This window comes from Prunus avium, chromosome 1 (genome assembly GCF_965620075.1).
Source record: "Prunus avium chromosome 1, drPruAviu1.hap1.1, whole genome shotgun sequence".
NCBI classification, from domain to species: domain Eukaryota; kingdom Viridiplantae; phylum Streptophyta; class Magnoliopsida; order Rosales; family Rosaceae; genus Prunus; species Prunus avium.
In genome coordinates, this window is record NC_142284.1 from 46,021,510 (window position 1) to 46,037,118 (window position 15,609).

General features: G+C 38.0%; 2 protein-coding genes across 4 annotated transcripts; one reads left to right on the forward strand and one right to left on the reverse strand.

Moving 5' to 3' along the window:
• The first annotated feature begins 1,462 nt into the window (after window positions 1-1,462).
• Window positions 1,463-3,569, forward strand: LOC110754559 (Eukaryotic aspartyl protease family protein). Its single transcript, XM_021955628.2, has one exon. It carries the CDS (start codon window positions 1,523-1,525, stop codon window positions 3,308-3,310), a length of 1,788 nt encoding a protein of 595 aa, XP_021811320.1. The 5' UTR covers window positions 1,463-1,522; the 3' UTR covers window positions 3,311-3,569.
• Window positions 3,570-5,088: 1,519 nt separating this feature from the next.
• Window positions 5,089-14,895, reverse strand: LOC110754589 (helicase-like transcription factor CHR28). 3 transcript variants are annotated; one of them, XM_021955671.2, is made up of 12 exons: window positions 14,600-14,895; window positions 12,852-12,985; window positions 12,576-12,771; window positions 11,934-12,484; window positions 11,103-11,174; window positions 10,942-11,019; window positions 9,926-10,787; window positions 9,511-9,641; window positions 8,918-9,139; window positions 6,717-7,304; window positions 6,192-6,401; window positions 5,089-5,503 (listed from the first exon to the last, which is right to left on the reverse strand). In XM_021955671.2, the coding sequence occupies exons 2-12, from the start codon at window positions 12,960-12,962 to the stop codon at window positions 5,399-5,401; spliced, it is 3,126 nt and encodes a 1,041-aa protein (XP_021811363.1). In that variant the 5' UTR covers window positions 12,963-12,985; window positions 14,600-14,895; the 3' UTR covers window positions 5,089-5,398. The 3 variants fall into 3 exon arrangements, with proteins under 3 accessions (XP_021811363.1, XP_021811362.1, XP_021811361.1); XM_021955670.2 differs by having other exon boundaries at window positions 9,926-10,832; window positions 12,852-12,981; window positions 14,600-14,894; XM_021955669.2 differs by having other exon boundaries at window positions 9,926-10,832; window positions 14,600-14,894.
• Window positions 14,896-15,609: the final 714 nt, after the last annotated feature.

The window sequence follows — 15,609 nt, forward strand, 5'->3', positions numbered from 1 at the left end:
AATTATGCCTTCATCAATGAATGGGCTTTAAGTGTGTTTTTAAAGTCCATTTCATGTAGATATTTTTTATAATTTGAGCCTTTATATTGAACATAATAGTGAAACTCCCTAATATATATATACTAGCCTCTCCGCACGCGCTTCCGCGCTTGCGAGAGGCTCTTTTTTAAAAAATTTAAAATTTATTTTAGAATTAAAAAAGATAATGGATAGTTGTTTTCCATAAAAATAGGATCCATTATCCGATTTTTCTTTTAATTTTAATTTTTTAAAATATGAAAAAGTGTGAATTTACCATATTATCCTCATTTAATTAATAATTTTAATTCTTAATGTTTGCACTAATCAAGGGCATTTTCTGGTATTTTGAATGTTTCACCATTCTCTGCCTTTTGCTTTATATATATAGATATATATATATATATATATATATATATATATTTAACATGCACGTGTAGTCTAATGAAAAGCGTGAGTGAACCTTGTTATTAGGCTATAATCAAAGCTTAGTCTAGCTACTACATAATAATGCATGCAGAGAAAGAGAATGTTATGCATAATCACTCATCTTTCTTTATGTTTTGCTTACAATTAATTAATGTCGTCGGTCTCACTCACTCGTCTACTTAATGTTAATTAGTGTCTACATAATGCTAATTGAAAAGGCTAGCATGCACTACTTCATTATTTTATTTTATTTTTTTGTTTGTTATAAGCCTCTATGGGAAATACACATCCTTTCCTATAGCACTTTTTAAAGCTCCACTCATCTCAAGGAGCTTAACTAAAGTGGTAGAGAGAATGAATTCTTGGCTTTGGCCTTTACCAAGGAATAAGCATACGCACAAATTTAAGATGGCTAGCTTAGCATATATACAACGTTACTGTCAACTGATGATGAATGTGTGTCTCGTGACGAAATGTAAATATTGTAAATACCTCAAATATCTAATTAATGTGTCTCTGAGAGTCTGAAGCTATGCAATGTTCCGAAATCACATAATTGTAATTACGTACGTACCCTTTTATCTAGAAATTCTTAATTGATTATTTGTTTTGATTTGATTATATCCATGAGTATGAGTGACTGATGCCCAAAAAGGCAAAAGAAAGATAATTAAAGTTGAAGAAAGCTAGCAAGCACAGGAATCAAGATATATAGTACACTTTCCTCCTCTCATAATTACAAATGCCACGAATTAATCCAAAAACTAAAACACAAAAACAAGATCCAATCATTTCAACGAGAAACACTTGTGTGCAACAAGGATAATATTGTTTTGTTATTTATGACTGATCAAGTTATGTCACACGTGATAGTTTTTTCATTTGACATAGCGTGATTGGCCAAAAATAGCAAAATAATATCATCCACGTTTCATATAGGTTTTTCTGCCTCTTAACTCATGAATCAGGGCAATGCCAATGGGGCCTCACCCTCACTCAATTATTCCAATGCTAGGTAGCCAGGCCTTGACCTTTTTGCTGCCCTCCTCCATCTCAATCATCTGGTGCTATATATATGTATAATATATATTATATGCATATACCAAAACTAAACCCCCTCATAGACACAACCTATATTCCCACCTCCCAATTACTGTTTCAAACCCAAAGCAAGCAAGGTATAGCCAGCTTAATTTATTTACATTGTCAATTTGAAGCTAGCTGGCTAACAGAAACCATGGTAGCCGTACGTGTGAAGCAAGCAGTAGCGGTACTAGTTAAAATGGCTGCAGTGCTGCTCTTCTTCTTCCTAATTAGCAGCTGCGCCACCACCACCGCCACCGCCACCTCCACCATCCGCAGTACTAATACTTACCCAGAGTTTCAGGAGTTGAACGTAAAAGAAACCATCGCGGGGACCAAAATGAATATCGGGCCACCTACGGTAGATGCACGCAACGTCACAAGCAGCAGCCCCACCGCCACTGCCAGTACTAGCGATAGTGGGGGAGGAGGAGGAGGAGGAAAATGGAAGGTGAAGGTGGTTCACAGAGATAGGATATCATCACAATCTTACCGGAACGGCGGCGGCCATACCCATGCCCACCTTTTCCATGCACGCATGAAAAGGGATGCAAAGAGGGTTGCTAGCCTTATGCGGCGCCTAAGTCATCGTATAAGCAGCAGCAGCAACAGCAGCACCATTGATGAGGAGGAGGAGAAGGAGGAGGAGAAGGGTTTCGGGTCGGAAGTGGTGTCGGGTATGGAGCAAGGGAGTGGAGAATACTTTGTTCGGATCGGAGTGGGGAGCCCCTCAAGAAGCCAATACATGGTGATTGACTCCGGAAGTGATATCGTTTGGGTCCAGTGTCAACCTTGTAGCCAGTGTTACCACCAGTCCGACCCGATCTTTGACCCAGCCCATTCTGCTTCTTATATGGGGGTCTCCTGCAGCTCCTCAGTCTGCGGCCACCTCCAGAACCCGGGCTGCCATGCGGGTCGATGCCGCTACGAGGCCTCCTACGGGGACGGGTCCTATACGGAGGGCACGCTTGCCCTCGAGACTCTTACGTTGGGGAGCGCCGTCATCCAGAACGTGGCCATCGGCTGCGGCCATATGAATCGGGGCATGTTTGTGGGAGCCGCTGGTCTTTTGGGGCTTGGGGGTGGGCCCTTGTCTTTTGTGGGTCAGCTCGCCGGCCAGACCGGCGGTGCTTTTACTTACTGTTTAGTCAGCCGGGGCCGCCGCAGTGGTACTGCTAGTGACAGTGACGACGCAGCAGCAGCAAGCGAATTGGGCGGCGGAGGAGGAGGGTCTATTGAGTTCGGGCGTGAGGCGATGCCCGTGGGTGCTGCGTGGGTCCCTCTGATCCGGAATCCACGGGCCCCGAGTTTTTATTTTGTGGGGCTTGCGGGTCTTGGGGTTGGAGGGATGCGGGTACCCATATCCGAAGACGTATTCGGGCAAAGCGAAGGCGGGGTTGTGATGGACACGGGCACCGCCGTCACAAGGTTCCCGACGGTGGCTTATGAGGCGTTCCGGGACACTTTTGTTCAGCAGACCGCCAACCTCCCTCGCCTCTCGTCCGGAGTCTCCATCTTTGACACTTGCTACGACCTCAACGGTTTCGTGTCGGTTCGGGTGCCCACCGTATCGTTTTATTTCTCGGGTGCGGGTGGACCCATCCTCACCCTTCCGGCCAGCAATTTTCTGATTCCGGTGGATGACAAGGGCAGTTTTTGCTTTGCATTTGCTCCTTCCCCATCCGGGCTTTCTATAATAGGCAACATTCAGCAAGAGGGCATCCAGATTTCATTCGATGGAGCCAATGGTTTTGTGGGATTCGGACCCAATGTCTGCTAATTTACCATATAATATTACATTACGGTAACCTAGCTATTAAATCATATTATATTAATTATATTTGGTAATTAATATTTCCAGTTGATTAGATTATTATTATAGATTGATAGCCTTTTTATTTAGTTAAACCTTGAAGTAGGTCGGGGAAGAACTTGCTAGAATACATATGTATTTGATATCATGGAGGGGTGGCTTTTGTCCGTGTGTGAATGTGAATGTACCAGGACCAAATCTAAAAATAAAAAAGTATTGCTTTTCACCTTTTCAATTTTTAACCTTTCACTTTGCGAGAAAACTGAAAAGGGCGAAAAATTAGGAGGGATAATTATGAATTATTAAATAAATATGAAGACAGTCCTCAAAAGAATCACAAAGGCCATTCATTGTTGCCTTTCTTTTGTGTGAACAACTACAGGAATGAGGATCCGAGAGAGCCCTTTTATTTATTTTCTCATTGCCCAAACTCAACGAGAAACAATTCTGTGAAACGGGCTGTTTTGCTAAACCCGGCCAGCCGGCCAGCAGTAATGACATGTCATGCGTGATAACTTTTATATGTGACAGTATGTGATTAGTCGGCTTCTAGCATGCTGCTGCTGACTGTTTATAGTGTTGGAGTCGTGATCATGAGCTGAGGGAGCCACCACCGTTTCAGACATGTGAAACCAACAATCAATCACCACCTTTGGCCTTTGGCCTTTGGTCTCTGGCTTTGGCTTTGGTGCGTGTGACCCAACTTGGAGTGCATTCAAGCAATGACTTTTACAAAGGCATTCATTCATTCATTGATTCACTCACTTTTTTCCTCTTTTTGCAACATTTCATTATAAGTGAAGTGACTAGATTATTTTACTTTTCAGATTAGGCCAGGTCTTGCCAGGGATATCATATTAGGAACCAAAAATGAAGTTACTTTGTAATAATAATACCATAAAAAGTAAGTTGATCTTGATTTGATACTACTAGTACTACACAGTCACACATACCATTTCATTTTTATTTTAATGACTTAATTAATTAGGTTTATCAAGTATCATTAATGCAATATCAATACAGAAGAATGAATGAACACAGGACATGCCTGTGAGATCACTTTCCCCATATTACTAATAGGCCCACCACCACTAAAGTCAGAATTTGTTGGTGAAATGTGGGAAAAAGCAAGGGAATCAAAATAAAGGTAATAATATGATTGACTGACTGACTGGATTTTGTCCATGAGCTGCTTGCTGCTTTCCTCAATCCTCTTGCTTGGGTTGGGATATACTTGAATTTTTTCTTTCGGAATTAGCACAACCCAGTTTCCTTTCCACCCCACCCATGCACCCACGCACCCATGCAAACATGTCATGTCAGTCCCCCTTTTTATTCACACAAATCTAATCCTCCAGCTTATATTCATTCCCTAACAATGCTTAAAAACAAACCAAATATGAAAAAAGATTACTTACTGTTATTGCTTAACTAGTGTTGTAGTATTTATTTCCAGTGCCAAACCAAACCACTCATAGCTACTGTCAGCTCTTTCTTCGACACTTTTCACTTTCATCCACTCCACTCCGCATTGCATTGCATCTCCACCAAACTCATTTCCTAAAACTCAACAAGTCAAATCGAAAATGTCCCATCCCTTTGCAATTAACAACCAATGATGATGATGATGAGGTCCATATCTTATATTTTTCCTTCCTCTTCCTCTTCTCTTGTGAACAGGCAGCAAGCATTAATATCACATAAGCTACATTTTATATTCATTATTATATGAACAAAACTAAATCAAAGCAAGGTATACTAGAGTCTTTTGTACAATAAAATAGATTAGAATATTTACAGCCGCCCTACGGGTGCTGCTACTCAGCTCTTGAGGGGAACAAAAAATGCCTTCTTTGGCCTGGGAAGTCAAAAAACAGACGCAGGTTAGGATGCACATATGTCTACACCCATGACAGAGCCTACATCAACCGGCTCTGCTACCACATATTTCATGTATCCTTCATTAATCAGGATCCCGATTCATAATTCTCTATAATTGTTTCTAGACAACCCTTGATACAGCAAAAATACTTGACCCTGAGCCTTCCTTGTGTTCTAAACCATAAATAGGTATCTGAGATCCTCAACAGTCAGACGTGCGGCAGAGCCCCCACTATGATCTTCGCCAAAAGCAGACGCAACCATTTTTCTCTTCTCTTCCTGCAGAACAGCGAGTAAAACAAAAATTATTAGAACTATGGTCTGACATATCTGTCCACAATATTTCATCTGTGAGCCTAAAAGATACGTAAACATAACAGAAAAATAGTTTCCTTTTCTCTTTAATCTTTCTGGCTGCTATCTAAAATCATAAAACTTCAAAAGCCTGACTCTTAGCATAATGAATAGAGTGATGCTATCAATCAAGACCAGACATACAGACATGAATTTGATTTAGAGTTTGACAACACAGTAGCTTTTTTTTTTGGTCGAAGACAACACAGTAGCTTAGACCATCTAACAAGAGATCTTACCTATTACTCTCTCTCTCTCTCTCTCTCTTATACACACACACACACACGTATACATACATACATATGTATAGGGAAATGTTCTCTTCTCAGACTGTTTTGGACCATTGATCAAATTGATTTTCACATTATAGGAATTGATAACAAAGGCTTGTGAAGGTTTCTGAAGACTTGTAAAGAAGTGAGAGAAAGAATGAAACACATGGAGAGCAACCAAAAGTAATTATGTTGAGTCCAGGAATTTATTTTTAATACTAGTAAAATGTTCTTGCACCAGATACGGTTTTAAGGAACCCATCCTATAGAAATCAGAATTAGAGGGGGAAAAATGCAGCAGCAGTACAAATCCAATATGCAATAGTAAGTAAAGATCATACCTGTAGAGCTAATATCCTGTCCTCCACTGTATCCTTAATAGTGAGACGTGTTACAGTAACAGGTCGAGTCTGTCCAATTCTATGTGCCCGATCAACAGCTTGATCTTCAGTAGTTGGATTCCACCACAGGTCCAAAAGGATAACATGGCATGCAGCAACCATGTTCAGACCAAGGTTTCCTGCCTTTAGGGACATAAGCATAACAGTGATCTGCAATATATTTCAACCATTAAGATGTTAAAATTAATAACCAGATTGCCGCGGTAAACTGGTTAGTCATGCAGTGTTGACAATTCTTCATATAAAAGTACAACACTAAAGCACGTATAGTTCCGTGCTATTTCAACATCTCACATCCACAGATACGCATTCTAACTAAAATATCCTTATGAGGTTCAGGTTTTCCCACCTTGCCCTTTTTTTGTCCAACCCAACTTGCGCATTTAAAAGAAAGAAAACATGATGAACTAACACAGAAGCAGTTATGGATTATTTTGAGCAATTTATCAAGGTAAGGACCAAAACCTCAGGATCAGTGTTGAAATCTTTGACACCCCTGTCTCTTGATGCCAGACTCATTGTACCATCAAGCCTTCTGTACTGTATACAATATTGGTTCAGTGATGTTTCAACTAAATCCAACATGCTAGTCCATTGGGAGAAAATAATTGCTTTTATTGGTCCATCATTTGGGGAGCTTGAAACTACTGTTGTGTGCTTTACAACATCAACACCTGAATAGCTACTATCTGCGATTTCGGTTCCAAAATACGGGTCTCCATTGCGTCCAGTAGAGTTGTACGGTTCCGAATTTGAGTTGTTTAACTGGCAATGCGACTGCAAAATCTTAATAACAGCTCTGATTTTAGATGAACTATACTCATTCTGTACCACAATTGATTTCTCATCCGACTGAGAATTCATTGAACTACCATCAAGATCATTAGATAGGCAACTTATGAGAGTGGATTTGGAGAAGACGTTATCAGGACCAACTTGTTCTTTACATTCAATAGCAGGGCACATATTGTCATCACCCGTCAAATATTCTGATACACACTGATAGCAGAAAACATGGCCACACATAGTAACAACAGGGTCTTCAGGTGGATCCTGCCAAAAGCATTAAATAAAAGAAGAATTAAATAGGCACACAATGTTTGCACAATATTCTTTTAATATTCTGACACTCATTTTCAAAGAGAATCATCAGTGCAATCCCGAAAAATTAGTTGAATATGTTTTTTTTTTCTTTTCAAAGTTACAAAAACACAATGGAAGAACGTTGGTTTCAAATATAAAGCATCATGATGCAGAGGAATATTTATTGATAAAAGTATTCATTACATCCATGTATCTATATACAATGGGAAAAGCACCTTTTGGTGAAACTCTCAAAAACCCATAAAATGCCCTTTGTTAAACGGAATATTAGACGAGAAATTTAGTTAAAAAAGGTAAAATAGTAAAAAAGCAAAACTAAGAACTGTCCTAGGAAATTTCTTAAAATTTAGAATTTAAAAAAATTAAATAAAAACTAGAAAGAAGGCTACGTTCTAACAACTAAAAAGCTTGCAAGATGGTTGTTGTATACATTAACTGATTCTTGGGCAAATGGGTATTATCTAAGAACAAAAATCTGACCCCAAAAAAACAAAAAACACAAACAAAAAAATATCAGTGAAATAAGCTAAGTGTTCTATCTTCATAAAGCCAGGATAGGGAGAGAGAAAAAGGATCAACATCAAGAGTAAAGAAGCATCATGTTTTGGTCTCAGGTTGGTATATTACTTTGCATCGTTTTTCCCCAACCTTTTGACCAAAAATTGCATAAAATGTAAGAGGAAGTGTGATGTTGCAAGTAGGTGATTCCAGGTGTAAAAGATCCATGGCAGAAAAACCATCGATGTGAGATGTGACGTTGGAAGGGTAAACATTTTCCTATTGTCCCCTAATGCATCAGATTTTAGTTCTGTTATTTTGTCATTTGGCATGAAGTTATGGTTGTCAGGATTAAGAATGACACCATTCCATATACTTACTAAATAGTTATCGCACGATCAACAAAATGTTAATTAGTAAAAGGAAAAGTTTAAGTCTATCAACCCATCAAACGTAATTTTAGTTTAATATTTGCTACTTCTTTTTAATTTAATTCAATTTATATTTCTGTATAAGTAATATGCAATAGAAAAAGTCAATTGGCACACATGTTAGTGAGTGTCAAGAGACTAGTAATTTATAAGGGGAAAAAAAATAGAAAAGGAGAAAGTAACTTTCTTTAAGTCCCATGCAACTCACAGTACACTTCCTATAACCCAACATTTGCATCTCAATAGCATATATATTCAAGTAAGAAAAATAACACTGGAAAATAACAAAAGTAAGAAAACAAATCGTGTTGATTCAATTTCAAACTAACCTGAAATGCTGAGAACATTTTCACATAGGAATAACAAGCAAGCACTGTGTATCTCCTATAATTGGCTGAGCCCCTAATTAAAGTATATAATACTAATACTATACCCTAGCAGAAGAAAGATGTGGAGTCATTGCAAAAATTAACAGGCAGTCATCACAGCCTCCTTGCTGTGCACGATGTAGCTGATCGAATCCGAAAACAGATGTTTTGTAATCTTCTTTAACATAATTTATGTATATATAGATTTACAGGTTTTTATAAGCTACAAATGAAAAATGAGGGGGTAGGTTTCAAGAAAGCTCACATTGCATACACGACAAAGGGCCAAGGAAGTTTCCAGGAGATGCAGTAGATCCAAAAGCATATCCCTAGGAAGTTGCCTTGCCATTTTCACAGAATCTTTCCCAACACAGTCAGAGTCATATCCTTTAACAAGCAGTGGGTGGTCACAAGCCTGCCGGAGGCGCAAAAGCATCAAAAGGATATTTGCATAGTTTTGATTAACTGTCCCAGCAGCAGCATATGCCTGCAAGATACAATAGAAATCAGCATACTAGAGTGTATAAACCCAGATTGAATCTTCATGAGATCACAAAAAGAATCTTCCTCAAAACTGCAGGTTGGTTATATTTATACCATGGAGTTCCAACCCGTACCATTTTGCAATAAATATAATTTTCCTCAAAAAGTCAACAAAGTAGTATTGGGCCCATTAGAAACATCACACATCTATTTTTCCTTTAATCAACCTATTAGCAGCATTTTCCAATTACAACTAAAAACTCTCATAAGAAAAGTAAGATGAATATCTCTTCAAAAATAAAGAAGATGAATACAGTACAAAACAGTCAGATTGCACTACCTCAAGTAGAATAAATAAAACAAAACAGAATGCACCTTGAATTTAGTGCGTGAATCAGCTTCTAGCTTGGTATAGAAGGCCCGCTCCTCAGATGAGAACTCCACTTTACTCAAATGTATTGTTTTTGGCGGTAATTCAATTATAGGTTGCCCATCGATCAATGTTCCTACGTAGAATAACTAATTATGATAAGCACCAAACAGTAATTCAAAGTCCAAAATTTCAAACTAGACAAGCACACCCACATTAGTTCACAGTATTGGAACAACAACACAGCAGACATTTTATTAATAGATCAACATATGTAGTTACAAAAAACTATCAATGACATATTTGTACAAAACAAACCAATATCTAATGAACTAGAATAAATTTATTTGATGAAAAACTACACCATAAAATCAACTACTGACTATCAAGAAAATCAAATAACCAGAACAAAATTTTCACCTTTTGTTCGACGCAACATTATAGCCCTCAGAACTGCTTGGAGCTTCTTGTAACCGTGGATTGAATTTCTCGATATTGGAACCTTAATGGTACTGTAAAATGACTTATATACAGCATAGGGATCATATTTCAGAAATCTGAAGTAGCTGTATAAATCATCAATTGCATTTTGTATAGGTGTACCGGACAAACACCACCTTCTTTTGGCTCGAAGGCTACAGCAGGCTCTAGCCACTTGAGTTCTGTGATTCTTAATTGTCTGAGCTTCATCCAGTATCACCCTAAACCAACCCACTCTTGCAAGGGGACCAGAACCGCAATCAAAAGAGGAACTATCAATTCCTTTTCTGCCCTTCTTTCCCTTCTTACTAACAACAGAAGCCTTTTTTCTCTTCTTATTAATTGAAAATTCAGAAGATATTCCATATTTTTCCCCATTTTTCTCATCAGATTCATCATCATCAACTAAAGGTTGTTTCGGGACTTCATTGGTTACAATAGAATATGTCGTGAGAACCACATCATAGCCAGCCAGTTCTTCAGGATTCTTTGTCCTGCTGCCTCCATGATAAATAAGGACACGCAGCTTTGCTTCCTCTGCGACCTTATCATCCAGCTCCCTAGCCCACTGTCGAAGAACACTTGCTGGACACACAACCAATGTACCCGCTGCTGGCCTCTGCTTTTTGAATGACCGCGCAGATGTACTAACTTCTGGAGTTGATCGAATATCATCAGATTGCTCAGTCTTGTTGACTTTATCTAAACCACCACTGCCATTGTCCTCATCATCATCCAAATTTAAAGCTTCAGTTTTATGATTGCCTAAATCTTTAGATTTTGATTGCGAATCCAAAAACCTCTGCATTTGTATAAGGGCAATCATTGAGATAGTCTTACCAAGGCCCTGTAAGATAAAAGCGTTATGAATCCATGTAAAGCATGCATATAAAATCGTTAGCCAAGTATCTAAAAATAAGCTAGAGCTACAGGTCAGAAGACTATTATTGAATTACCTGATCATCTGCTAAGATTCCACCTAGACAATGCAGACTTCTAGTTTCCTTTTGAAGCATCCATGCCAAAGCAATTTTCTGTGACGTAAACTTATTTGAGTTAAAAAACACATATTCATCAAAATGATAGAACGAATTAAAATATATAGAGAGAAAAACACCTGATGTCGTAGAAGAGGGACCGACAAAAGACCATCAGGTAGAGTAGCTTCAACTTTTGGTTGATTGAGATCCTGCAAGAACCAAACTTCCTTAACACTTCAAAGAGGATTCATTGGTGTGAAACTAGGATAAGAATATCTAGGACCAATCTTATTCCACTGATTATATTTAAGATATCACGAAAGCTGCATTAGTAACTATTGTGAACACTGCTATGTTCAGCCATTTCACAAAAGCTTGTTTGTCATAAGTTTACTATTTGCTTAACAAGTTCATTCTTCAGAGTCACAATTTAGTAGTAGCATAAGGATTTCACCAAATTCGAAGGACGTGGCATAGCAGTAAAAAGAAATGGGAAAAACGGGATTAGGAATAGACTGAGAAGTAACCAGATCTTCAAAACCCACTCTATGTAGGTTCACTTCGAACTGGCTTAGAAAATAAAAAGAGAAAGAAGGAAAGATGGAACATGAGAAAGGACCAAATTTATGTTCCTTTCCAAACTGGTTTTGAGCCCAAAATTCATACAATGAAAACGAATTTTTAATTATTATAAGATTACCAAACAGCATTCATTTTTAAAACATGCGATACCACACATGGCTGGCCCTGTTCTTGGGTTTCCAAACATATAAGGCTCTTCCCAGGTATTCCATACCTAACCATTTTTATTTTAATAAATCTCACAAAAGAATCAAGAACAAAACACATATCATACCAAAAATTACAAAAATAAGCCAAGTACACAATGGACTCATATAAAACAAGAAAAGATCCAGATCCTATTTACACTGCAGGTATTTGGAACAATGTTATGGCTGTAGAAATACCTCTAGTGCTGCTTGATATATCAGTCTCTCATCACTATCAGTGACCCTTTCTTCACCTATGCCAGGATGGTATGCGGGGTCACTTGAACTAGCAAACTGTGAACTAGAAAATGACTTTCCATGCATGAAAGTGGGAGGCAGGACCCTACTCCCACTGCTCTCAGGCCTAACAAATTCATTGGCATTGCCCCTGGTAGAATGGTCTCTCATAAATCCCTTGCCATTGGTTCCATAAGTATCACCAAAATGACTGTGGGCCATGTTATCTCTTGCATTCTGCAGAGATGGGGGAAGGGTCCTCTTCAAATCCCGTTGGGATGAGATTTTCTCATAGTCCTTAACAGAAATATTAGTGATTCGTGAATTCTGAGGCTGTTCCACATTTCCAAAATGTGCTTGAGCAGCCTGTCGACTTGAGGTTCTTATGTCATCGCTTGAACTGGGATGAAACTTCTGTTTCTCCTGTGTATGGTGATTAAAATTAGGAGAGCTTCCATTAGAAGCATATTGTCTTCTAGGAGAAGGCACCTTTCTAGACTGCCCGGCATAATCTGAAAATTTCATTAATTCTCATGTAATTAATAATACATAAACTTAACTTTAAACATGGGCAGGCTCTTAAAATACAAAACCCAGTCTAACCTTTACTCGGAATTGAGCCAGTTCCAGATGCCCAAGGTGGAAGAATTCTACTGTTGACAGATTCCCTTTCTTCCCTCTCTGTTTCACTATCAGATGAACTAATATCTATAAACTCCCTTTGATCCATGAAGGTTGAAAGTTGAGTTTCCCTTTCTTCAACCAATTTAGAAAGAGAGTTCCTTGAAGGTAAGCCAATCTAAAATCACAAAGTATTGCTGAAATCTCATGGTGCAGCAACATAACCAGAGGAGCAACATATTTATTAAAATGACTCACCACATCCGTGCAATTCTTTGAGATTAAACTGCCAACCAATCCACTTAAAAAGGAGCAATATCTCCAAGTTGAATAAAAAAAATGATGAAGATAATCCGCATGACCAAACATCTAAGCAGCTGCATCCCCTCTTCCTTCAAAATCAGAAGATTAATAAGTTGAGCAGATTAAGCCGTAGTAAAAAACTTGATTTTGGAAACCTCTTGCATGGGAATTAAATATTTTGAAGTTCATAGAAACAGATGCAAAAAGGAAGGTGGATTAGTTTATCTGGAACCTTAAAAATACACACACAGATATATATATAGTGAGCTTCTATTAAGGGATCCCTCAAATTTATTTGAGGGACACCCTTGTAGGGCTCACTCCGCATTGTATTTCGCTAATCCAAACCGTCTATTTTTTAGATAATCATTCAAAGATCATCTCTTAAAAAAAAATCAATTGAATCCGATATCATTAGACCACTCAATTGAGTTATTGAAATTTTAGTACTTTCTAGAAGCACCGTGTTCATTGATTTTGTAGGACACAATTGGATGTCTAAACGGTTTCCGATTTGTCTAATTTTTTGAAAGGATGATCTATGAATGAAGACCTAAAAAATAGATGGTTTGGATCATTGAAAAAAAAATCGTAGGATACCCTAAACGGTGTCCCTCAAATAATTTATTTGAGGGATCCCTCAATAGGATACCCTAAAGGGTGTCCCTCAAATATATGTATGTATGCATAACCACTACATATCAACAATGTATTTTACAAAGATAAGAACGGGAATACAACACTACATGGCTGTGCATGAAATTCAGACAATCATTTTGACTACAAGTCAGTAGGATAAGGTCATAAATGTTATTGGCTGAACTGATAAGACTACAGCACATACAAGTATGGTCAGCACTAATTTAAGTTTACATATAACATTTAAAAAACAAAAAGGAAATAAATGCCATTTAACATGAATTTCAAAAGAAATGAAATCGAGTTCTGGATAGACTATAATATAAGCAGGTTGATACTAATTATAAATGAAAGTAGGTTGATTCTGATTAAATAAATAACAAAGAAGTAGATTTCGACAAAGAGAATGCAAGCTGATGAACCCTCGGGTCCAGAGGTTAGTAGCATTACATAGGACCACACTCTTTTGCTGTTAACAGGATAAGAGTGATACAGAAGAGGCCTAAGGAAGCCTCTCCTACGACACAAGTATACCAAAATCATGTGCTAATAGAAAAAGCGAGATCCTTGAGGAAGTTGCATTATCAGTTGCTCATTAGTCACTACTTGACTTTATATCTAGATATCTATATGTGGTAAGAACTAGGCATATATCCACTAGAGTAATTCAATTGATTGACTAAGATAATATAGACAAACTTAATGTTTTTGCATTATCTCTGTAGTTTCCTAGCAGGAACTCAAAAAGTGTTGTAGACTGCTAACTAGTGAACCCTGATGTTAGTAAAACCAAAAGGCTAAAACTTTGAATAGGGATAGAGATACCTAATTAAAAACCCTACAAACCTTCAAGAATTCAACGATTTCCGTGGGGATAACAAGTGCCCAACAATATTTATGTTAAACCCATTAAGAAAAAGGATAAATTGAAAAACCAAAGCATGCAGTGGGTAAAAGAAAAAAATGATAAGCGAAGTCATCTTGGTTCTCGAAACTGAACCCAAAGTTCAAAACTTTACCCGGTCAAATACAAAGGAAATAGGAATGAGAAAGGGAAACCATACCTGTAAAGTTGTAATGGCTGATTCTCATTGCAGTGCTCCCCAATGTTTATAGGGTTTACAGTGGAGAAGATGGACGGAGACAGAGAGCCAACGGTAGCGTTTAGAACAATGAAAAGCTGTTTTTTTTTTTGGGTGAACTGGGATGGAAAGAGATCTTGTATTACGAACGAGAGTATCACCCGAAAAAAAATAAATAAAAATTAAAAAATAGTGCCCAAGTTAATAAATACGGAAGAAGAAAAGAAGTCTTCAACGTGCTTCTTTGGTTCTGGTGTTGAAAACCTTTGATCAGGAGGAACTTAAACATATTTAACTAATGACTTTACTGCGAAAAAAATTAATAAATAATTTGTTTTGTATTCGCATAATCATTTTTTTTCACGCTTCTATTTAATTCAATTTATATATATAAAAAAAAAAACATCATAAATCCAGATCCGAACCATTGTTTGTATTTTGTTTGTTACAGTAGAAAAAGGAGATGGGCTGAATCTAGAAGAAGCCCACTATCTGAGAGATGTTGGGCTGAGTTGTGAGTTTGTGTCGTGTGTGAGTTCAGTTCAGTTCCAACGACATTGGATTGTCTACTTTCGAAGAAGAAGAAGAAGAAAAACCAGACCTTTTCCTATCCATGATGCCACGCCCATGCCAGCGTGGCTTGATGGGGCCGGGTATGAAATGGCGGAAAGGCTAGAATGAGGAGGTTGAGTGAGGAGGTTATTTGAGGAAGTGAAATCTCACCATCAACAACTAAAAACAAATGACATGGGGGGGGTGCATTGGGGGGTCCACACCCCTTTTGATGGTGAGATGGGCCTCCTCAAATAACCTCCTCACATAGTCTCCTCATTATAGAAGCTCCCATGAAATGGAAGAATGATAAACATCATAAAGCCCAACCCAATGTATGAATGAATGTCAGCATCAAGCAGCGAGAAAAGAACTCTAAGAATAGGCCCAACCCAACTATCTCTCATCAAAACCAGAGAGAGACAAGTCGTTAAATCTAC

Excerpts from the sequence above, each read along its gene's own strand:
- LOC110754559 (XM_021955628.2), top strand. The coding sequence starts at position 1,523 with ATGTATAATATATATTATATGCATATACCAAAACTAAACCCCCTCATA.
- LOC110754589 (XM_021955670.2), bottom strand. The coding sequence starts at position 12,962 with ATGTTTGGTCATGCGGATTATCTTCATCATTTTTTTTATTCAACTTGG. Across the intron at positions 12,485-12,575 it reads TGGCTCAATTCCGAGTAAAG|ATTATGCCGGGCAGTCTAGA; the intron begins GTTAGACTGGGT and ends TGAAATTTTCAG. Across the intron at positions 11,020-11,102 it reads TCCCTCTTCTACGACATCAG|AAAATTGCTTTGGCATGGAT; the intron begins GTGTTTTTCTCT and ends TTTACGTCACAG.